Source organism: Punica granatum, chromosome 5 (assembly GCF_007655135.1).
Source record: "Punica granatum isolate Tunisia-2019 chromosome 5, ASM765513v2, whole genome shotgun sequence".
Lineage (NCBI taxonomy): Eukaryota > Viridiplantae > Streptophyta > Magnoliopsida > Myrtales > Lythraceae > Punica > Punica granatum.
In genome coordinates, this window is record NC_045131.1 from 8,344,638 (window position 1) to 8,367,424 (window position 22,787).

Below are 22,787 nucleotides of genomic sequence, written 5' to 3' on the forward strand. Positions count from 1 at the left end.
CTCTAAATCGGAAAATTAATTTATATTGCAAAAAAAACCTGACTTATTTAACTTTTCGTGATTTCATAAAAAAATAATCATTAAAATATTTTAAATATTAATTTTATGAATGAATAAAATTCGAATTGAAATCTAATTTAAAGGGCTCACCGCACTTTTCAATTGTCACATCGAAAAAAAAAAAACAAAGAATATGTGTTTTGAAAATCGAAGCAACACTGTCCTCAATGAGTACTCCAAGTCTTTAGATTTTTGTAGGAGGGCGGGGAATCGAGTTAGGAACGCCGGAGAAGAGGAGCGTGGGGCCAACGCGCCGGGTCCGGTGGGGCAGTGGCAGAGTTGCAAGCCAGGTAAGTTGTACAGAGATCCAGTTGAGTAGTGGGGTCATGGGATTGGGAGGGGAGGGTGGAGAGGGGTTATGAGTAGGGCCCACGACTGACAGTTTTCGGTACCCAAATAGGAGGGGGGGGGCATGTGACAGATGGGCCCCGGGGTTGAATATCTTTTTTCCTTTTTCTCTTTTCATTTTTTTTCCCCCCCTTCTCGCTTTATCTGGAAATTAAGGGGTGGGGGAAGTGTAGGGCAGCCACAGTGGGTGAGGAGTAGCCAATCACGGCCCCTTCAGGGACGTGGGCGGGTCTCATAGTACTGGGGAATGATTATCGGGTGGAATTATTGTCCCAAAACATTATTTATCATCAATTATTCAACTGATAATTTATGAGTTTCGCCCAAAAATAGAAAAGGTTCGAGTGAAATTGACTAAGAAATCGACATATATTGGTTGACGGCTTAAGTCGTCTTATCGAACTGACATATATCACAAGCATGCCAGCGGTTCATCGAAGCCGTCTCTTCGCCGTTGAGTTTTACTCCTCCTAGGTAAATTACATTACATGTGATCAATTCTATAAACTCGATCCAGTGGACTCAGATCTATATAACATACATGCCTGGAGTGGTTTGCATCATACTCAAGTTCACATATCGTGAGATTTAAGTTGTCAGTGATATTATACATGGACCGTGAAAATTAAAAAAGGATCTCAAGAAATTGCATTTCAGTAAACATGGGCTCAAGTTTAGAATCACAAAGTGGGTTTCATCTTCCATACGAGGGCGAAATTAATTATGAAGCAGGTTATCTCTTTCTCACTTGGATTAAATTGACCACGAGTTCCACATGGTGGCACAACAATCATTTATTGATCCACTGAAATTTACCTGGTGTCAAAGCGGATTACGTATTCGATTCACGCCACACTAAGTCCAATTTTTAGATAGTCAAAGTGTCGCCTCGTGTTAGTTAGGCGGAAGTGTGAAACGTCAGGTCGAAGTGCAAAACTCGTGGTCAGTTTAATTTGATTTTTGAGAAAAATCTCGCCCCATAGTCAATTATCCCCATTCCCCTCTCGCATAAGTATGGAAGACGTTTAGGTCGTAGTTATAAGTCTCGAACACAGAGGTGGAAATCCAACTCGCAGTAAGTTTTTGAAAACAAATGTTCAAGTTTACGTGACAAGTAAAAATGTCAAAAATCACATGTTGTCACGTAATGGTGAATGTTGAGAGTTCTCCGACATAATACCATGAGTTATAAAAGAATGAGTACTTCAGGGTCGCGATTTTGTGGCAGTTATCCAAGAAAGAAAAAAAGATTTAGTGGCAGTTAGGGGTAAGGTTGTTTTGTTACCTTTTGAATTGGAGATAGTTAAGGTCCCAATCACGGCCACCAAACTTCGTTTTGGGGACAATAGATGGAGAGAAAGCCCCAACCGTCGGGACTGCACCCTTTCTCCCTCTTCAAAAATTTCAAAAAGAGAGAGTTGGGGGACATTCCCAGCGGTGGGTGCTACCCCGTGGTGACTGCCCCCTATGGGATGTCATCGGAGGGCTTCGTCACCTCCAGCAAGCACCTCTGGGGAACAAGTCATCGGAGGGGGAGCTCCTGCCAATGATATATGCCTACAAGAATTTTTTCATAATTTTTTAGTTTATTTTTAATTTTTATTTTGAAGTTTTTTTTTAAGTTTTAAAAATCACACTTACCGTAAAAAATTATTTTCTCATTGGAAAACGTATTTCGTAATGGAAAATATGACATTCGGACTAAAATGGAAAAAAAAAACAAAAGGTTAAATGATAAAAGTAAAGGTTTAGTTGAAAATGGTAAAGAGGTCAATAGTTGAGAACCAAAAGTTTTTTTTTTAAGCAAACCATTCACAGTTGAATTTTCGATATCAGTGTTGTTATATTCTTTTAAAATTTTAAAATCTCATTGGTATGAATTGTAATTTACACAATATCAAAAACTATTCAATGGATGCAAGTAAAATTTTCAATTAGGCAGGTTTTTATACACCTCATCTTGGAGGAATTAGTACTCTTTTTTTTTTTTCAAAATATAAGGTGGAATTACAAATTAAGCGAAAAAAATACTAAATTCCCTAAGTGATGTACTTAAAAATCTTCTTAATTCAAAATTTCACTCACATATTTTGAATAATCCTTAAGTATTGTATAAAATTATAACTTATATGATTGTGAGTATGATTTTAAATTAAGAGATTTTGAATTAATTATTAAGATAACAATGATAACATAGCATCAATGACTTGATCCCAATGCGGGGAGAAGAGGATTTTTTTTTTCTTTTTTTTTTTTCTTTCTGGTTGGGGTGGGGGTTAAAAAAGGGACAGGGGGATTGCTTTGCTTTCAGCTTTTGGACGGACCAATTCCATGAAACATCACTGCGCAAATCAGTGACCGGACGAGAAGATTTTCCCACTCTTTCCCTTTTCCTTCCTTTTTTTTTTTTGGTTCAATTTAAAATTTTACACAGTGAAAAATTGCCTCCTTTGTGCGCATGCAGATATATAGCTAAACTTAATAGTAAAATAGCTCATCCCAAAATACGATAAATTAATAATTTAACCCCCCAAAAAAAATCATATTTGCAGGCCAAGCCACGAACATAAAGTTAGAGTGAAACCTTTGCTGGAAATGGCGAGAGACCATAGGTCCATAGGTCCTTCCCGAGCATCTGAGGTTGCTCCAAATCTATTTTATTTTTGCTCCCGCTTTATCCACGCAAAGTACCTTCTGATATCCGTATTAATGCTCGACTCAAGGATTATGAACATAACAAGGCAACCGTTTATCTCTTTCAATAATCGATCCCAGGGATTATCGCAAGTGGAAATCACTCAGGTTGTGCGCGATTCGAACTAATATACTGCAGTCCAGTCCACATGGTTGAGCAATAGCACCCCAAAATAGGCATGCATGGAAAATTAAGTGGAAATCCAATTTTTAACACAGAATTGTAACCAAACACGTCAAATTTAATTTCAACATGTTAAATACAAGCCATCTTAACGACGCATAACGTATATCAGGGACTTCCAGTCAATCCCAACTTGGGCTGGCCTCGTTTTTTTGAATCGGATTCGAACCGATGGTTAACAAAAGAAACTATCGGACGTTTTATATCTTCCCTATAACCGAGAAGTTTCTATAGTTGCCTTGACACACTGCATCTCCCGCTTTTGGATCGCCCACATCTCCCTCACTTTCTCTTCTCTTAATAAGATCCAACGTTGTTAAGCAGGGGTCATAGGCACCATACCCGGGGGCTGGGGTCCTTGACGTAGGATGGGACTGCATGCTCTATCACGATCAAACAACCCTTGAGCGTGCTCGTTGTTATTATAATTACCTTCCGGATTGCGGCTATAATGACATGGGTTCACTCTGACACGCAATTCTCCTACATGAGATGCGCCCGAGGCCCGCAGGCAATGTGGCATCGGATAGTGAGGGAAAGCGCTATCATCCCTTTCCAGGGTCGTGTTGAAAAATGCCTTCCCTTCCGTCTGTTTTAACGGAAAAACCACCCTTTCGTTTTGTGCCGGGGAGAGGTCATTTTTATTTCGGCTTGTCCTTTTCAAAATGTTATAAATCATTCATACTGCTGCCGGCGTTAGACGGCGTGCTCTCCCATACATCGTACTATTCCTTCTCTCCCTCCCCACTCCCCCGGACGCGACATCCCTCCCGTCCACTGAATTTAATGAATGCCTTCAAGTCACAGATTTTTTCTTCTTTTTTTTTTTTTAAATCTATTTGCCAGGATAAGCTCTACCTCTCCAGTAATAAATCACAATATCATGTTCGATTGGTAAGAATCATTGTGGTACGATCATAAAAACATGATTATGCGTAGCCAGGAGGAAGTCTTATGTGATTTCTCCGGGTAAGTTGATCTTTCGAAAAGTGATGATTCGATGTCATCGTGACACACAGAGCTTTCCACAGTTAGATGCGCGTCAATTTTGTGACGCACTACACCATTCAACGATGAGATGACTTCGTGTCTCAATGATACGAAGTCATACTTGGTCAATGTTCACATTATACCACAACCATACGTTTCATATGTTAAAAGGTGCTGTGCATGCATGTTAATTGTTTCCACTCAAAAAGAAAATTACTAAAAATTTCTACATTAAAGAGAGAGAAAAAAGAAGGAGGCAATAGGAAAATAGGAAAAAGAGAGAAAACGACATCTCATTATTTTGCGGTGTTCCTTCCCTTGTGAGAGAAGTAAGGTCTCAGTGCGCAGTGATGACATTCGTCCAATCGATTTTGCCCACTAATTATAACAAAAAAAATTTTACATAGCTTTTAATAATGAAGTTTGATAATGAAATTAAATTTGATTTGAGTAGATAAAAAATAAAAGTAATTGAAAGAAAGTAATGAATAATGTTGTTGAATTGAAAAAAAATTAAATAATTAAAAGAATTTAATGATTATGTTATTAAATTTTAAAAAAATATTAAATAATTGAAAGAGTTCAATAGTAGCTCTTTTTTTTTTCCAATTCCTTTTCCGCCGAAAGAGTTGGATTTTCAAATTTTTTGTTTTATTTTTCTCTTCCTTTTGACTCTCTGCTTAGGATTAACATGATTGCTTGCTCAAGATCATATTCCCCTGTCGACATGAGGATGAGATAATTACCTATTATGCCAACAATTGTCCGTGTGATTACCGCTTCTTGGCCGCCTCCTCTTTCGGATGTAATAAAAAGAAAACTAGATAGGATCGGCCCGATCACTTTCCCAAATAGATTGACAGCATACACCCACCGAATTAATTATCCTTTAAAGAATAATAACTCAAACTGAATCGGTCAGCAACTGTTCACGCTACTCTTGAGGACTAGCTCTAAAAATTCAATAGTTTGAGTATAGACTTCGTTCTTGTTTTGATTAATCAAGATCAATTTAAGGGAAAACGAGTGATTTCAAATTTGGACAATCGCGAAAGAGAAGTAGATGAATCATCTTGACAAGGACTTAAGCGGATCAACTGGATCTACTTTAGCTGCTGCCTCTCTTTGATTATTTGGATTAATAAGAGAAAAAGGCTAACACTGGTGCGAGCGTGACATGAATAGATAACAACAACGTTGTTTGCGACACGTACATTAATTAAGGTGGAATATCAATATGAAGTGCTTGGCTTGGTGAACTCTAGGGAAGGAAGTATCAAATCATGCGATTCTACCTTTCAAGTGAATGCAACATATTGCATTTGGGAATCAAAATCACATCGACCCAAGTGAAAAAAACAATGGTCCCCCCATCAAATTTTTTTACATGGTGTCCTTTTTTCTGGTTGTTTTTTTTTTTTTGTTTTTGCTCCTTGTAATAAGGACATGTCAGAGGATGGAGAAGCATGTTTTTTGATAGCTTGTTCGGATTGTTGTGACAGCTTATACAAGGTTGTCGCCTTATCCAGTGCCTCCCCCCAAGTAAGCAATCATGTAGGACATATATACCATATATGAATTTTTTAATTTTGTGCTATCATTCATAATAGCTGTCCATGATCGTTTCCTTCTTGCTATGTCGGTCCATTTGATTGATTGTAATTAATTTATATGAATCATGCACTCCTCTCTTTGCTTCAATTTGCAACGACATTTCTCCAAGAAATCATAGTGGTGGCACGCCGAATTCCATTTCGCGTCCTCAGATCTTAGTGGACCCATGGAAAATGATTCCAGTGCCATGATAAAATAAAGTCATGCATTGGTAGATTTGATGGTGGAAAAGTGCAAAAACTAATATATTTTTAAGCCTTCGATATTTTATAATTAGTTCCTACATTTTTTTATAAGATTTATTATCTTAAATACTCTAATCTTCCTATCTGTCCCACTTAAAATCCGTCCCATTAGCTCCTCAATCCAAATCATATGGGTCCTCCCTGATCGTACGTACACCCAACGAGCATGGTGCATCGCCACGAACAATTTAGAGTAAATTTCACCGTACAACACGATATTTTAAAATTTTTTATCATATAACACATATCGTATTAATTTTATAAAATTGCACGATATTGTAAAATTTTTTCATAGCATAACACGGCATCAATTTTCCATCAATTCCTTAATGGAGAGTTGACGTGACCGACGTTGTGAGCCCATTTTGACTTTTTATGAGCTATGAAACTTTACACAGTATAGTATGAGACTTTAAAAATTTTCACAATGAAGAATATATAATATTAATTTGTTCACGGTATGGCACGAAATTTTAAAAAATTTTACAATATAGCACGTATAGTATTAAGAGTTGGCCCGCAACGTCACCGTCGTCGGCTCTCTGTTAAAGAATTGACGGAATATTGACGCGTGCTATGTCATGAAAAAAAAATCAAGATATCGTGTAATTTAGTGAAATTAATACGATATGTGGTGATAATTTTCAAAATATCGCGATATACGGCAAAATTAACCGAACAATCTATGACGAGGTCCTGCGCGTCTTTCACCAAATTTTCATCTTCTTCTCTTTCCAATTACCTCCTACGCTAAAAATAGATTAACATTTATCACCAAGTGCATCTAGTTTTAGATGCACTGAATTCAATGGAAATTTAATGTTATCGTATATGTACCATACGATCAACTGCAAGCGATGTTAGAACTTTTACTTTGATGTAAAAAGTGATAAACTGAAGGAACACGTTGCGTTCAAACTGTCATAGTTTGAGCATGCAATAAAAATGACGTTCATTTTGTTCGGTAAGCTCACAACGAGACCAGAGCCGACTACAAAGAAAAGGTACGAAACACAAGGGCAAGGTACCGAAACTCCCACAATATCAACCAATATTAGCGCTTCTAGACTGTCGGCGGCTGCTGATGAAAATCAAGATCCAATGATGATTGTATCATTCTGCACACGAATTAGAATTACCTTTCCGATACGCGTTCCACATCTTGACGGTCCACGCTCTCTCCAGTAGTCTTGTGATAGCCCCGACAATTGGGGGAAATTGCGCGGCACGTTGGCTAGAAGTTTACAAATTAATTTCGAGTGGGCCTCGAGGATCACCTCTCTGACTCCGGGCTTTTCACGCAGGTATGTTCCATCCCTGAAAGCGCTCCCCACAGCTCGGCTGTAGCTGCTGCGGCTGTACCGATATTGTGGGCGAAACCCGACACCCACTGACCACTCATCTCGGGTCTAGCCATTAACACCTCGCGCGCATCGCTCGGATTCCCGTGAGAAGCTCCCTCCGTGCTAAGCTTGACCCAACCGATTGGTGCGGGAGAGACCACTTGATCATTCTCCACTCTCTGTTGTTGTACAATCGGAGGCACTAGTGGTAAAACTCCTCGTAACAGTGGGCTATATATAGAGGCTGGGGGCCCAACCAGATCGGTGAATTATCGCATATATCGTATGTGCAGTCTATTGGTGTATCGGGATGCAGTTGCTCTCAGCTTTACAATCGATAAAATATTACCAAAGGGGGTAGATGCATGATCATTCTAAGCAGGGTAGACCTAGGATTTTGGTTGAGGGAGAAAGGTAAAAGGAAAGTTACTTTACAGAGTTAAAAAGAGCGAATATAAATAATTTCACTGAAAATAAAATAAAATATATAATTCTCATATAGCGTCAAGATTATAAAAGGGCGAGAGCAACCTTAACCCCCTTCGGTCCATCCTGATTCTAAGATGATCTGACAATTTATAAAAGCGTATTGATCTCTTGAATGGATCATAGTATTTCCTACTATTACCATTAATTATGGACTTGATACGGGGAGAATCTCCACAATGATAGTAACATGCATCTTGTTCACGGAGGAGTGACCTTTAAGATTGTTCCCAATTAGTCATTATATTCTCTCCCTATGTACATGTGTCCTTTTCCTTTCACTGATCTACTTTCTTTAGGCTGGCTTCTTAAAAGTAGGTCAGCTTCCATACCCAACGATTTGTTCTCTCTCTCTCTTTTTTTTTTCTTCTTGAAATATCTTTTTCTTTTTCTCTCAATAGTCTCCCAATTTTAAATGAAGCACTATATATTTAAGAAACGGTGCGTGGTACAATGATACACATCTTCGTCTAAGAAACAAGAGGTTTCGTATCCGATTATCAAGTGGGAGTTTATGTACTCTTTTATAGGTTTCAGTTTTTTTTTACTAGATCTATAAATATCTTTTTGTAGCTGAAAAATAAACTATATATTTATCACTTATAAATTATAGCTAGTAAAATACCAAACAAGGGCAATTCAAACTGATATCTATTTGGATCTTTATCAATTTAAACAGATCTGTTATATGACACTTTTTTTAAGTAATGTAATCAGGACAATTTAGTTAGCAGAAAGACCCACTTGGAGGTCCCATTCCTTCACATGCCGTGGAATCTATTTAAGTCCGAAGGCACAAGCCTATGAATCCATTGACATCTAACCCACCATAGATATGCATAGCTTCAGTGGACTTCCACAGAAATCTCTGTAACTAGCTACCAAATCTTAATTCATGTCTCAGCTTGGTCAATCCATACGTAGCAATAATATTATCATGAATACTCTAGTCGTCGATATAGGTCAATCACTACGTATTTAAGTGATGGCAAACTACAGCCGGTAAAAAATATGATACTGTTGCGTCATACTTTTCATCAATCCTTGCATCGGCGTAAATTGTTGTCGATTCATCATTTACTCAAAATAGTGGTTTTTTTTTTCCTCGGGTTAATAGTCCCGATAGCAAGAGCCAGTGGGACAATCAGTAAAAAAGCATAAGTGGACTCTAAAAATCACTCTAGCTAGGATTGGATCTTTAGGAAAAATAATTCTCGGAGTAGGTCCAAAGTATTCATCATGAAGTATCAAGAAGATTGATAACTAATTAACGGGCCATCCTGTGATCTGAAATAATGACAAATATAAAACTGATTAAATTATCATGATGAAAGTACACTACGAGAATGTGACTTAACGATAAATTAAATTTTCATTTGGTGAATTTTAGCTATAGTATATAAATTCAAACTTCACTGAAAGTATTTCGTGATTAATATCAATTAAAATTCACTAAAAAATTTTCATGATTAATATCACAACGATATCTAAACGGAATCAATGTTATCCAATAAATTGATAATATCGATAAACTCAATTTAAAAAAAAAAGCACCACCACAAAGAATTGGGGGGGGAATGGGAAAAGCAAGGACATGTCACCTTGATTAGCGGGGGTGGAATGTAGTGGGTTTTATGTTATTTGTCCTGTCCTTAAGGTTGTCTTTTACCCTTAATTCATGATCGTGATTCATGACGATACGATTCATGATGGGGCTGCCTCGAAAATGTCCGCACAGAACAAAAATAGTTTGTACTCGAAAACAAAATTCCTCCTAAAACTTTGACCAAATGTGGGCCCACCCCCAAGCATCCAACTCTTTGACCCACACATGCCCCAAGGTTTCATTGGATCCCTCCGATCCGGTGCAGTTTCTGGCTGCTCTGTCTCTGCTAAATGTTTGTGGAGGTTAGCCTAAATTAAGCAGTTCATCCTAATGTTGTGTATTTTGTTATGCTCAATGGGGGTAATTAGAGGGTAATATATTTAGCATTGATAGTGTGACCTTTGGACCGAAAGAACAAAAAGAATTGTCAGTGAACGCATATCAAATCCGAACTAGTACTTGTAAAAAAAATAAAGAATATCATTTATTCATCTAACGATATGTTGTTTATACGTTATTAACTTGACAGTCCCGTGTGACGAGTCTTGGATGAATTGTTATGGAGTCCACATCTATGAGACAATACAAGCAGCTACTGTAACTAGATAAGATATATTATGTTTTTTTTTTCTCGGTGGAATCGCTAGGTAATAAAATTTCGATCACGGAGTAGTTTCGTTGGATAGCATGATGCCAACTTCTTGATAGCTCGTATACGACTGACTACTCACGTTTACATAGCTATGGGATCGTCCAAGTTAGGTGTTTGGGATGTGTATTAGGCTCGAAAACATGAAAAGCACAACTCCTGAAAATCTGCTAGTGCTGTCAGATTGGTGCCAACCTGCAGGCTGCAGCATATATTGGCTAAAAGTGAAACCGAATCCTCTTCTTGTCCCCACAGTTAGTAAAAGTTAAATACAGCTAAGAAAGGGTTGTTTGATTTTAAAATAAAAATTTTATTTTATTTTGTTTAATTCAATTCTTTTATAGATTCAATATTCATTACTGTTTTGTTTTGTTTTTTTAAATAAAAATATCTCACTCATATTTTTTTAATAATTTTTATAATTAATATTTTAATAATAAATTATCTATTTTCTTTACTTTTATATATATATATATATATATATATTTCTCATACATCCATATAATTTTTCAACATTTGTAATAATTATTTTTTTTTTATCTTTTCTTATTTTTTAAAATTGAGTTAAAATCTTAACTCAAAAACCAAACACACCACAATCGCGTAAAATTATTTCAACCCTTTCGTCACTTATAAAAGGAGAGTGTAATATAGTGACAAATACTCTCACCTGATAATCAAGAGATTTCTGATTTAATATTCACTCGGACTATATGTGATCATTTATTAGCTATTATGATTTTTATTTCATTATATTAAATCAACGCGACTTTCTCCTAATAAAAAAAGAGAAAAGGAATGGTTACTTGCACATATATATTATCTTAGCTACTTTTAGTCATGCAGGTACAATCATGAAAAGTCGATCGAGCAACTCGCAAAGAATTGGTGCGGTTCCTTGAATGGATTGGATCGAAGAGATTTTCTCTAAGCACAGAATTAGTCATCGGGCTAATTTCTGTATTATCCGTCGTCAGTGTCCAAACTATTGCTATGTATTGCTGGGGGTTGATCATCACTCATCAATCAAATGTGGGGGGGAAAAGCATAAAAACAAAAGGTTTGTTACCATACCACCGTCCGACAACCATTCATAATCGCCACCGTGTTTGTGTCCTTAAAAAGATACATAAATTCAAAAGCAAGTAGGATGTACGAACGATTCGAATCAAAGGGGGGCGAGATCTTTACGAAAGTGAAAAGGAAATAAGGGACAAATAGGCAAAAAAAAAATCATTAAAAATAATAGTAAAATGTGAATTTCATTAAGAATTTTGCTGTTTATATGTCAGTGTGAAGCGCATGTTCGAGATCGAACATTCTGATCTTCATTGGTACATATGTTCACTTTCGCATCTACAGAGGGGATGTGGAGTCGAGTCCGAGTGAAGAATTGGGCTCCGATGATCGTGTTTTCTTCCTTGCGAACCTAATCGCGGGGGGTGAAGATGGGCCGCCTGGAAGCCCAGCCCAAAAACCAGCAACTAATTTATCCGAACTGAGCTTCTTAAATCTTAATCCCATGCAGTTTTTATTGACCAATATTTTCTTGCACCAACCGTAAACAGCAAAAAGCAAGAGGCATCCTTCAATGAACGACGTAACAGACTGGCTTAGTGAACATGTAACGGTCCGATATACTATACCAAGCCTTCTAAAACCGTCCGATTTATTGACATCGGAACTGTATATTACAGGACTTCCAACTTTGTTGGCTTTTATTTCTGGAATCCACCTAATACAGAGACTGGATGGAGCATGCCTCAATTATAAGTAAACTTTCGATCGAGACTTCAGTTCATGCATATTCAACGGACCTGCTATGGTCCAGAACTTCAGAACAGAAACTATGAATAACCAGCAACATGCATAGTCGGCCGGCCGGCCGATGATGTGCTGCCTACTTGGAAGCATTCATCAGGCCCTTGGAGTGGACTTTAAAGAGGGCAAACAGTCTCTCCTCCTGCTGAATGGGCTTTCCCATGTCCCATTCAGCTTCACTTCCTCATTAGCCATAGTAATGACTTAGCAACTCAGAAGGATTATGTGATTGAGAGATGGTCGAAAATTCTTGTTGGAGATTAAATTCTTCCATGAATTTATGGGGTTAGTTTTCTCGGCCAGCGAGCCAGTGGTTATCTGGTTGCTTGGTTTCTTACCAATAGAACTTGGGAGTTCGTGGTTCAACCTCATTTATTTATTTGTTCATTTACTATCAATAAATCAAAGTTCAAGCTTTATCTAGTAGCGAATGTTTGAATAAAGTAACGACGGATCCGGACCGACGGCTCCGTTTGTCGTCACCGATGATGTCTGCTATATGGGTTGACACCAACTCCGTTCATATGATTTTACGCCGTGTAACTATATTAGCATTAGACAACAGTGTGTCGTGTTCAAATAATATAAAAGAATGTGTCGAATTAAAATGATATAAGCATGATTTAAATTTAAAAGCAAGTAGAATATATGATTTAAATTGCAGACTTTTGCTGATTTAAACCCCTACGACTAATTTATCCCGAATTGAGCATCTTAATCTCATGTATTGTTTATAGAAATATTTTCTTGCTCCAACTGTAAATAGCAAAAGCAAGAGACATCACTTTCTATGCCTTCATTGAAATGAAACAGCAGACTGGCTTACTGAACATGCGATGGTCCGATATACAATGCCGAGCCTTAAGAAACAGTTTGACGTTATTGACATCGAAACTAGATATTACTAGACCTCAACGTCATCCACTTTATTTCTATAGTCGGCCTAATACAGACTGGATCTGGCTGGCCTCAACGGACCTACTATGGTCCAAAACAGAAACTCTGGACAACCGGCAACACGCATAGTCCGCCGATGTACTGCCCTACTTGGAAGCGTTCTGGCCTCCGAAGCGGGCTTTGAAATGGGCGGACAGTCTCTCTTTCTCAGGCAGATTATCCTTTATAATGGGGCAGCACCTGAACTCTTCTGCCCATTTCCACAGCGTCGGGAACTTGTCCTCCGTGAACAAATCGACACCCGCGGCTTCCTGAATGATGACGAGCCAGTGGGCCACGAAGTTCGCCGAGATGTCCAAGAAACCAACGCTGTCCCCTCCGAAGAACTTCTTGCGCTTGAGCTGCTCTTCGAGTGTCTTGAGGTGACCATGGGCTTCCTCCTTCAGCTTGGCCCTCGCCTCCCCCTCACTCGAAGCAGCTTTCCACGAGGCAAGCAAGCACTAAAACGAGTAACAAAAAGAAGTGATAAGTCAACCACATGTCCCAATCCATCTCATATGAAACACCGTCACTTGCGGGAAAGATGTGGAATCGACCTCGAGAAACCGGTGTCAATAACTAGCAACCATTTTCCCTGTATCTTCCCGATTAGATGATCTTTTATGAGTCCGAAGGCAATTGAAGAAATGGAACTTACAACCATATGGTTAGACCATATGATCCAGCAGGGAAAAAAAAATTACAACCATATGGTTAGAGATGACTAAGGAATTCAGCAATTACCTGCTCATCTAGGAACCTAGACCAGAAACGAGCCATGGCTCGATCGTATGGATCCTCAGGCAAGAGAGGGTAAGCGGACTTCCAAGTCTCGTCGATATACTCAAGTATAACCAGAGACTCTACAATCGGTAAAGAATCATCGGTCAAAGTCAGTGACTGAATCAAGAGCATACCACTTTAATTAATTGGACTGAGATCATATCATAATGTTAGTCAATCGGGCCACCTGCTATAGGCTTCCCACGGTGGACCAGGACGGGGATCTTCTTGTGAACCGGGTTGTACCTGAGAAGGTCCGGGCTCTTGTTGGTGAGATCTTCGTCGAAGAACTGGTACGGGACGCCTTTCAGCTTGAGGGCTATCTCCACCCTGCTGCTGAATGGGCTCCCCCATGCGCCATACAGCTTCACTTCCTTATTAGCCATATCAAATTAGCAACTCAAAGGTTTATGTGCTTGAGAGACGGTCGGAAATTCTTGTAGGGTTTGATAGATCATTGAATTGAATTCTTGAAATGATATATAGAGGTAAGCTTCCTTGGCCAGGAAGCCAGTGGTTGACTGGCTGCTTGGTTTCTTGACAGGGGGGCCTGGAGTTGGTGATTCAGCCTTATTTGTTTAGTCGTATATTATCAACAAGTCAAAGTTCAAGTTTTTCTTAGTAGAGAATATTATCACGGTAAAATAGGACTAAGTAAATCCATATCAATCGATTCAAATGATTTGATATTTATTTATTTTAAATAAATTCTCAAATTTACATTCACATTTTGTGAATAGAAAAAATTGAAAGGATTATACCCTTAGTAGGACCATCAGACTTGAATTGAATTATTCGTAGACTGTTCGGCTTTCGGGAAAAAAAGAAGGAAAAATGAATGAAGTAACGACAAGTTCGGACAGGCGGCTCCGTCTGACATCACCGATGATGTCTGCTGCATGGGATGCACCATCTTGTTGGGCCGATGCTAGTCTTTCCACTGGGCCTCGTTAGGGCCGTCAAGTGGGCCAAAGGCCCAGGACCAGGTCTAGTCTGCTGGCGTAATAATCGACATATATAATGGTTCGAAACTGAGGGCAATCCTGTTGCTGGAATTGCTTCTGTAATTCTAATAGACCTGCAAAGTTTATCAGATTCCATACGATGTAAATTTATTACATCTTTTATCTTCTTAAACTACAGTATCTCTATCCCATTTAACTTTTTTCGGTAAACATCTTAACAAGTCTAGTCGTAAATATCTAATGAATAAGGTTTACCGGGTGGACCATAAAAAAAGGGGAAAAGATTGAACCATATTTGACGATTTTACTTCCTTCCGGTATTGAAAATATATATGTCAAAATCTTTTTCTTTTTTTTTTTAAAAAAAGATGACTTTTGCTGTTGGGAGGAGCCTTTGGTATTGATTTCAGTTCAAAATTGGAACACTTAATAATAGGCGCCTTGCCACGAAAGTTAAGATGCAACAATTTAATAATGTTCTTAATCTCAAGATAATTGGAAAAAGGATCCTCCGGTTGAAAATCTAACACAGCCGGCGTTAAGTGCGAGCACGTTTTGAGAAGTAACCGCATATTGTCCATAAAATTCCGTTACAACCAACAGATAATTGTTAAGACAATCATTAAAAACAAAATGAAAATGTGAATTACATTAAAATTTTGTTGTTTACAGGTCAATATCAAGCGCATGTTCAAGATCGAACATTCTGATCTTCATTGACCAATATTTTCTTGCACCAACCGTAAACAGCAAAAAGCAAGAGGCATCCTTCAATATACGACGTAGCAGACTGGCTTAGTGAACATGTAACGGTCCGATACACTATACCAAGCCTTCTAAAACAATCCGACTTATTGACACCGGAATTGTATATTATTGGACTTCCAACTTTATCGGCTTTTATTTCTGGAATCCACCTAATACAGAGACTGGATGGAGCATGCCTCAATTATAAGTAAACTTCCAGTCAGGACTTCAGTTCACGCAAACTCAACCATCCTGCTATGGTCTAGAACTTCAGAACAGAAACTATGAACAACCGGCAACATGCATAGTCGGCCGGCGGATGATGTACTGCCTACTTGGAAGCATTCATCAGGCTCTTGGAGTGGGCTTTAAATAAGGCAAACAGTCTCTCCTCCTCGGGCCGATTGTCCTTTATAAGGGGGTAGCACCTGAACTCTTCGGCCAATTTCCACATCGTCGGAAACTTGTCCTCCACGAACAAATCGACGCCTGTGACTTCCTGAATGATAATGATCCAGTAGGCCATGTAGTTCGCCGAGATGTCCAAGAACCCAACGCTGTCCCCTCCGAAGAACTTCTTGTCTTTGAGCTGCAAGTTGAGTGTCCTGAGGTGATCACGGACCTCCTCCTTCAGCTTCTCCCTCTCCTCCCCATCACTCCATGCAGCTTTCCACGAGACAAGCAAGCACTAAGGCAAGTAACAAAAAGAACTGATATATACGTCAAAACATATTTTGTGACCCGTCTCCTCCGATCACCGTCACTACGTGCGGGATAGATGTAGAATCGACCTCGTGTTACTGATGTCGACTAGCAACCATTTACCCTGTATTCCTGATTAAATGATCCTTTACAAGTCCTTATGCAGCTAAAGAAATGGAATTTGCAATTATACCATTAATATAGCTGAGGAATTCAGTAATTTGCCTTCTCATCTGTGAACCTAGACCAGAAACGAACCATGGCTCTGCCATTATGGAGGTAACTGAATTCTTCAATCAATTAATTATGGAGGCAAGTTTTCTTAGCCAAGTAAGCCAGTGGTAGTCTGATTACTTGGTCTCTTGACAAGGGGCCTCGGAGTTGGCGGCTCAACCTTAGTTATTTATTGATGATAGTATAAATAAGTCAAAAGGTGTCAAAGTTCAAACTTCATATAGTATTTATCCCCCAAAAAATAAAATAAAATATTATTAGGAGGAAATTGAATAAAGCAACGACAGATTTAGACCGGCGGCTCCGCCTGTCATCATTAATGATGTCTATAAGTGGGATTTGCGCAGAATTTGGATCGAAGGAGCGAAAGTTTTATGAAAGTGAAAATGAAATAATGGGTAAATAACAATTATTTCATTGAAAATTAGAAAACTAAAATAAGTTTCTATCAAAGTTTTATGAAGAGGACTGCCCCTTCTTTCAATCCATCCTCGTAAGTAATTGATCTCTGTGATATTGAGGATGTATATTTATTTCTCTTACTATATGTGTCAATATCTCCAGTCTGCATTCAGTTCGCACTTTTAGAAGGTCCCAATTCTCGATGTTGGGCTTCCGGTCCAACGGCAGGTCTGAAACAAACCGGGCCTTACTGAGCTTCACCCCTTCCGCGTCCTGTAAGTTACAGGTCGTATCACGTGCACGTGGAAGATCGACCATTCCGATATTCAGTGATAAATATGTTAACACTAGCATCTACAGAGGGGACGTGGAGTCGAATCTGAATAAATAATCGGGCTCGGGTGATCGTGTTTTCTTCCCTATGAACCTAATCATTGGGATGAAGATGGGCCTGTAAGCCCAGCCCAACACCGGCAATTAATTTGTCCGAATTGAGCTTCTTAATTATCCATTCTATCTATATCTATAGATAGAAAAATGAACTATACGCTTCCAATAAATGACCCTAATAAACACAATCAGTATTCTACAGATAAATAAATATTATAATTAACCTTTAATAATAATAATAATAATAATAATAATAATAATAGAAATTACGATTAACCTAAATATTATTTAATATATATACGACAAATAATAATAATAGCAGATATTATACTTAATCTACTTATATGATAAATATAATGTCTCATTATATAAAATAATAACAATCTTACCAAGAAAGGATGATTATATAAATAGGAAATATAATATTATATAGAACAATAAAGATCTTTATTCAGAAAAAAGATTATATAAAATCGGGAAAAATAATATAAAGGGAAGAATAATATAAAATATTACAGTTAATCGATACATACAACAAATATATATAAGAAATATATAAGTTCTCATCTATTATATGTATAGAAAAGTAATTAATTGTATGTGCAGTGAATGCTACTAATAAATAAAAAAATTGTAGGATCGATTAAATACAATAAATGAATGTTAAATTTATATATGATAGTATAAATTCAATTGAGATGTAAATAATTTATTATATTCATACGATTTTCATATAAAAAAAATCATAAGCCAGTAACTGTATAATCTTCATGTAATATAAACTCATATATCTAAAAATAAGGATGTCAGCAATTAATCATGCACATACAAGATTCATTCGAAAAACATCACAACACAATGATTTTATGTTATTATGGTGATATAAAAATTAAATATTTTAAAATCAAGGTGTCACAAATATTAATTTTGGAAATTTCGAAAAACTAAAGTCGTGAAATAAATTCAATAAATCTCCAATTCATAATAAGAACTTCGGTTTTAAAATTATAATTGAACTATTCAAAATTATTCCTGCAACTCTATTGAAAATTATTTTTGAAAATTAATTCTTGGGAACATTTGTTTTCAATAAGTAAACAATTAATCTTTTAAAATATGAGGACTATCATAAGTGTGAGTATTATAAGTATATGAACATAAACTTATGCAATGTACGAGATTGAACACTAGCATATAGTAAAACAATGTTAACAAACTACATTTTACATTTAATAGGGTAATAATAATTAGGGTTATAATAGTTAATTTACACGTAGAATAATTTTCATGAAATAATAAATGAATAAAATTAACTAATTATGTAAATAAGAGAGTATTATTAAATAGCAAATTAGACAAAAGAACGAAATTGAAGTTGTTTTTAGTTCAAGACGGAAATTAAAGAATTAATTGAAGGAACACTATTGTAAATGCATATACTAAAGTAAAGAGGTAAATTATCCTTTATTAAAATATATTTTCTATGTAAAGGTCATTGTTTGAAATTTCGAAACTAATCATTGAAATAATTTGATTTTTAAGAAGTAAGTTATAAATATATGATATGAGTCCATATGATACAAGGGATATATAACTTTATAAAATATAATTAGCATATATAATATTTCCAAAGAGAAGATGAACAAAGTAATAATTTTATAAACATATGGTCATGTAAAAAAAATAAACATTTAACATTTGAAAGATTCCTTTTGAAATGAGTGCATAATAAATCAAAATGTGGTAAATTTTGTATTCTCTTAATATTAAATAAACATATAGTACCTATTAAATACGACAAATAGATGCAAAATTACCTATATATTATTTAAAATTAGCCTAATTTTTATAAAAAAAATGATATTTTAAACTTGAATTAATTATTGAAAGTTCTCACTATTAATCTTATTAAGAAATTTGAGTTTCACAAATATATGAATAACTTCTATAAGAAATAATAACAGATATATGATGATAGAATCGTGTGAAAATTAGACCTTTGCAATAAATGTGATCAATAAATGTACCTATTACACTTTGAATTTTTTTTCTAAAATAGTAAGTGATTATAATAAACAAATATGAACTTAGATATTATAATAATTTATACTAAAAAATAATTGATAAAGCATATAAATAAATTATCATAACACACTGATTATATAATTTTACAAGCATATCAAAAATAAAATTTAATGTATGAAATTAGGGTTTTGAATCATCTAAATCCCTTAATAATTAAAATAAAATAAGAGATACATAATGATAATTAAAATATATAACAAGAAATAAATAAATGAGAATCATTATTAGTAAAATTAACAATTTTTGTCGTAAATACTATTAAAAAATGGACCAATTATACTTGAGATATTTTTTGAAACAACAAAGACTAACAAAAAATATGAAAATATATATTAGAATAATTTATTTTTAAAAAATAATTAGTTAAACATATTATTTATTACCAGGTTGTGCTTATCATAAAAATTTACTAGCATATCAATGGTAAAATTTAACTATTGAAAATAATGACGGTAAATAATATTATTTCAAGTAATTATGTGCATAACGAAGTTTGGAAATCCAAACAGAATGTTTTTAATGTATCTTTGTACTGTATTGGTAGTTCAATAAATATGCGACGTATACTAAATAAAATAATTAGTTACCTATACATAGGATTTTTAAAAGAACCAATATAAGACACTAATTTTGTGAAATTAGTGTAGCAACAAAAAGTAAAAAAGATAAAGTAATGGTATAACAAAATATTATTCTAAAATTATATATTGAGAATTAGTAGCAACTTGTCACTAGAAACCATTCTAAATGAGTCTTTGGATATATTAAGATTATTCAATTAAAATTTTTAGTTACTATTAAAAATTCTAAAATTGCGAGTAATTACCATAAAAGCAGAACCGTGCAATGCACGGGTTAGAACACTAGTATATTGTAGACAACAATATGTTTTTGCTCCAACTGTAAACAACAAAAGCAAGAGACATCACTTTCTATGCCTTCATTGAAATGAAACAGCAGACTGACTTACTGAACATGTGATGGTCCGATATACTATACCGAGCCATTTGAAACAGTCCGATTTTATTGACATCAGAACTAGATATTACTTGAGCTTAACTTTATCAACTTTATTTCTATAGTCGGCCTAATACAGACTGGATCTGACCTGCCTCAAGTATAAGTAAAACCTCTAGTAAAGACTTCAGTTGGCAGAGACTCAACGGACCTACTATGGTCCAGAGCAGAAACTTTGGACAACCAGCAACGGGCATAGTCGGCCGATGTACTGCCTACTTGGAAGCGTTCTGGAATCCGAAGCGGGCTTTTAGATAGGCGGACAGTCTCTCTTTCTTAGGCAGATTGTCCTTTATAATGGGGCAGCACCTGAACTCTTCAGCCCATTTCCACAGCGTTGGGAACTTGTCCTCCGTGAACAAATTGACACCCGCGACTTCCTGAATGATAAGGATCCAATATGCCACGAAGTTCGCCGAGATGTCCAAGAAACCAACGCTGTCCCCTCCGAAGAACTTCTTGCCCTTGAGCTGCTCTTCGAGTGTCTTGAGGTGACCATGGGCTTCCTCCTTCAGCTTCGCCCTCTCCTCCCCCTCACTCCGAGCAGCTTTCCACGAGGCAAGAAAGCACTAAAACGAGTAACAAAAAGAAGTGATACGTCAACCAAATGTCCCAATCCATCTCATCCGAAACACCGTACCTTGCGGGATAGATGTGGAATCGACCTCGAGTTACCGGTGTCAATAACTAGCAACCATTTTCTCCGTTTTTTTTCCGGATTAGATGATCTTTTAGGAGTCCAAAGGCAATTAAAGAAATGGAACTTACAACCATATGGTTAGACCATATGATCCAGTGGTTAGAGATGACTAAAGAATTTTGCAAGTACCTGCTCATCTAGGAACCTAGACCAGAAACGAGCCACGGCTCTATCGTATGGATCCTCAGGCAAGAGAGGGTAGGCCGACTTCCAAGTCTCGTCGATGTACTCAAGTATAACCAGAGACTCTGCGATCGGTAAAGAATCATCGGTCAAAGTCAGTGACTGAATCAAGAGCATACCACTTTAATTAATTAGACTGAGATCATATCATAATGTTTGTCAATCGGGCCACCTGCTATGGGCTTCCCGCGGTGGACCAGGACGGGGACCTTCTTGTGAACCGGGTTGTACTTGAGAAGGTCCGGGCTCTTGTTGGCCATATCTTCGTCGAAGAACTGGTACGGGACTCCTTTCAGCTTGAGGGCTATCTCCACTCTCCTGCTGAATGGGCTCCCCCATGCGCCATACAGCTTCACCTCCTCATTAGCCATATCAAATTAGCAACTCGAAGGTTTATGTGCTTGAGAGACGGTCGGAAATTCTTGTTGGGTTTGATAGATTATTGGGAATTGAATTCTTGAATTGACATATAGAGGTCGGTTTCCTTCGCCAGTAAGTCAGTGGTTGTCTGGTTGCTTGGTTTCTTGACAGGCGGGGCCTGTAGTTGGTGATTCAAGGCCTTATCTGCTCAGTCGTTTATTATCAATAAGTCAGAGTTCAAGATTCTTTTTAGTAGACAGTAGTATCACGGAAAATAGCATTAAGGAAACTTTTTTTAATGAACGTCCAAAAAAACTGTAGTTGTAAATACGTAATGAATGAGGTGTACCGGGTGGACCACAAAAAAAAAAGGAAAAGATTGAACCATATTTGATGATTTTACTCACCTCCAGTTTTAAAAATATATACGTCGAAATCATGAAAAAAAAGAAAGATGACTTTTGCTGTTGAGAGGAGCCTTTGGTACTGATTTCAGTTCAAAATTTGGAACACTAATAATAGGCGCCTTGCCATGAAAGTTAAGATGCAACAATTTAATAATGTTCTTAATCTCGAGATAATTCGAAAAAGGATTCTCCGGTTGAAAATCTAATACAGCCAGCGTTAAGTACGAGCACGTCGTTGTCCAAAAAATTCCGCTACAAGCAATATATAATTGTTATTTGCAACGCATTCATCATAAATACAACAGTTGCATTTAAATTTTAACTACAGAGGAGTTGAATATAAAGTAATTTATTGTTGTACTTCAGTCTTCTCAAAATGAACCCCGAACCCGACTATCCTGTCCTCGATCCCATAGCAAAATTAACGTGGACTAGCCTTGATGTTCCCTGTGAATTCAATAACGTGAAAAGAGTTATGATGCTTCTTCAAATACAAAAGTTCGAATTTCAAAAGGAAAATAGTTTCCACGGAGAGAGAAAGTGGAAAAGTAGAAACAGCGGGGAAAGGGACAAAGGCTCCTCCGAAACTGTTTTCCATGAAACAACGCCAAATGTGTCGATACAGAAACTTCCCTTGTCTCAATAAAAAAAAGTTTCGGGGGGAGGAACTGCTTTTGTCAAGTCATCAACTGAATTAAACAATTCCTCTTTGTAAAACATTAGTCTATGTTTTATATCGACGAAATCGAATAATAAGGTACATTCATTAGCTTCCTTCGCGTATGATTATCTCGAGTCTTGTCTTGCTTAAGATTGTCTATTGCTAAACACGACCA

At 36.7% G+C, this 22,787-nt stretch overlaps 3 protein-coding genes across 3 annotated transcripts; all 3 read right to left on the reverse strand.

Annotated features, from left to right (window-relative positions):
• Positions 1–12,745: 12,745 nt before the first annotated feature.
• Positions 12,746–14,301, reverse strand: LOC116209712 (glutathione S-transferase U8-like). Its single transcript, XM_031543448.1, has 3 exons — positions 13,947–14,301; positions 13,721–13,839; positions 12,746–13,437 (listed from the first exon to the last, which is right to left on the reverse strand). The coding sequence occupies exons 1-3, from the start codon at positions 14,143–14,145 to the stop codon at positions 13,084–13,086; spliced, it is 672 nt and encodes a 223-aa protein (XP_031399308.1). The 5' UTR covers positions 14,146–14,301; the 3' UTR covers positions 12,746–13,083.
• Positions 14,302–15,802: 1,501 nt separating this feature from the next.
• LOC116208929 (probable glutathione S-transferase) lies at positions 15,803–16,445 on the reverse strand. Its single transcript, XM_031542505.1, has 3 exons — positions 16,432–16,445; positions 16,297–16,339; positions 15,803–16,159 (listed from the first exon to the last, which is right to left on the reverse strand). Exons 1-3 carry the CDS (start codon positions 16,443–16,445, stop codon positions 15,803–15,805), a joined length of 414 nt encoding a protein of 137 aa, XP_031398365.1.
• Positions 16,446–20,114: 3,669 nt separating this feature from the next.
• Positions 20,115–21,688, reverse strand: LOC116209324 (glutathione S-transferase U8-like). The gene is made up of 3 exons (XM_031542928.1): positions 21,357–21,688; positions 21,131–21,249; positions 20,115–20,870 (listed from the first exon to the last, which is right to left on the reverse strand). Exons 1-3 carry the CDS (start codon positions 21,553–21,555, stop codon positions 20,517–20,519), a joined length of 672 nt encoding a protein of 223 aa, XP_031398788.1. The 5' UTR covers positions 21,556–21,688; the 3' UTR covers positions 20,115–20,516.
• Between the last annotated feature and the right edge of the window lie 1,099 nt (positions 21,689–22,787).

What these genes read in the sequence shown, in the direction of transcription:
- LOC116208929 (XM_031542505.1), bottom strand. An exon ending in CATTTAATCAGGAATACAGG is followed by an intron (nt 16,160 to 16,296) that starts GTAAATGGTTGC and finishes TACTTGCCTTAG; the next exon opens with TGCTTGCTTGTCTCGTGGAA.
- LOC116209324 (XM_031542928.1), bottom strand. Translation starts at nt 21,555, where the DNA reads ATGGCTAATGAGGAGGTGAAGCTGTATGGCGCATGGGGGAGCCCATTC. An exon ending in CCGCGGGAAGCCCATAGCAG is followed by an intron (nt 21,250 to 21,356) that starts GTGGCCCGATTG and finishes TACCGATCGCAG; the next exon opens with AGTCTCTGGTTATACTTGAG. An exon ending in CTAGGTTCCTAGATGAGCAG is followed by an intron (nt 20,871 to 21,130) that starts GTACTTGCAAAA and finishes TACTCGTTTTAG; the next exon opens with TGCTTTCTTGCCTCGTGGAA.
- LOC116209712 (XM_031543448.1), bottom strand. Translation starts at nt 14,145, where the DNA reads ATGGCTAATAAGGAAGTGAAGCTGTATGGCGCATGGGGGAGCCCATTC. An exon ending in CCGTGGGAAGCCTATAGCAG is followed by an intron (nt 13,840 to 13,946) that starts GTGGCCCGATTG and finishes TACCGATTGTAG; the next exon opens with AGTCTCTGGTTATACTTGAG. An exon ending in CTAGGTTCCTAGATGAGCAG is followed by an intron (nt 13,438 to 13,720) that starts GTAATTGCTGAA and finishes TACTCGTTTTAG; the next exon opens with TGCTTGCTTGCCTCGTGGAA.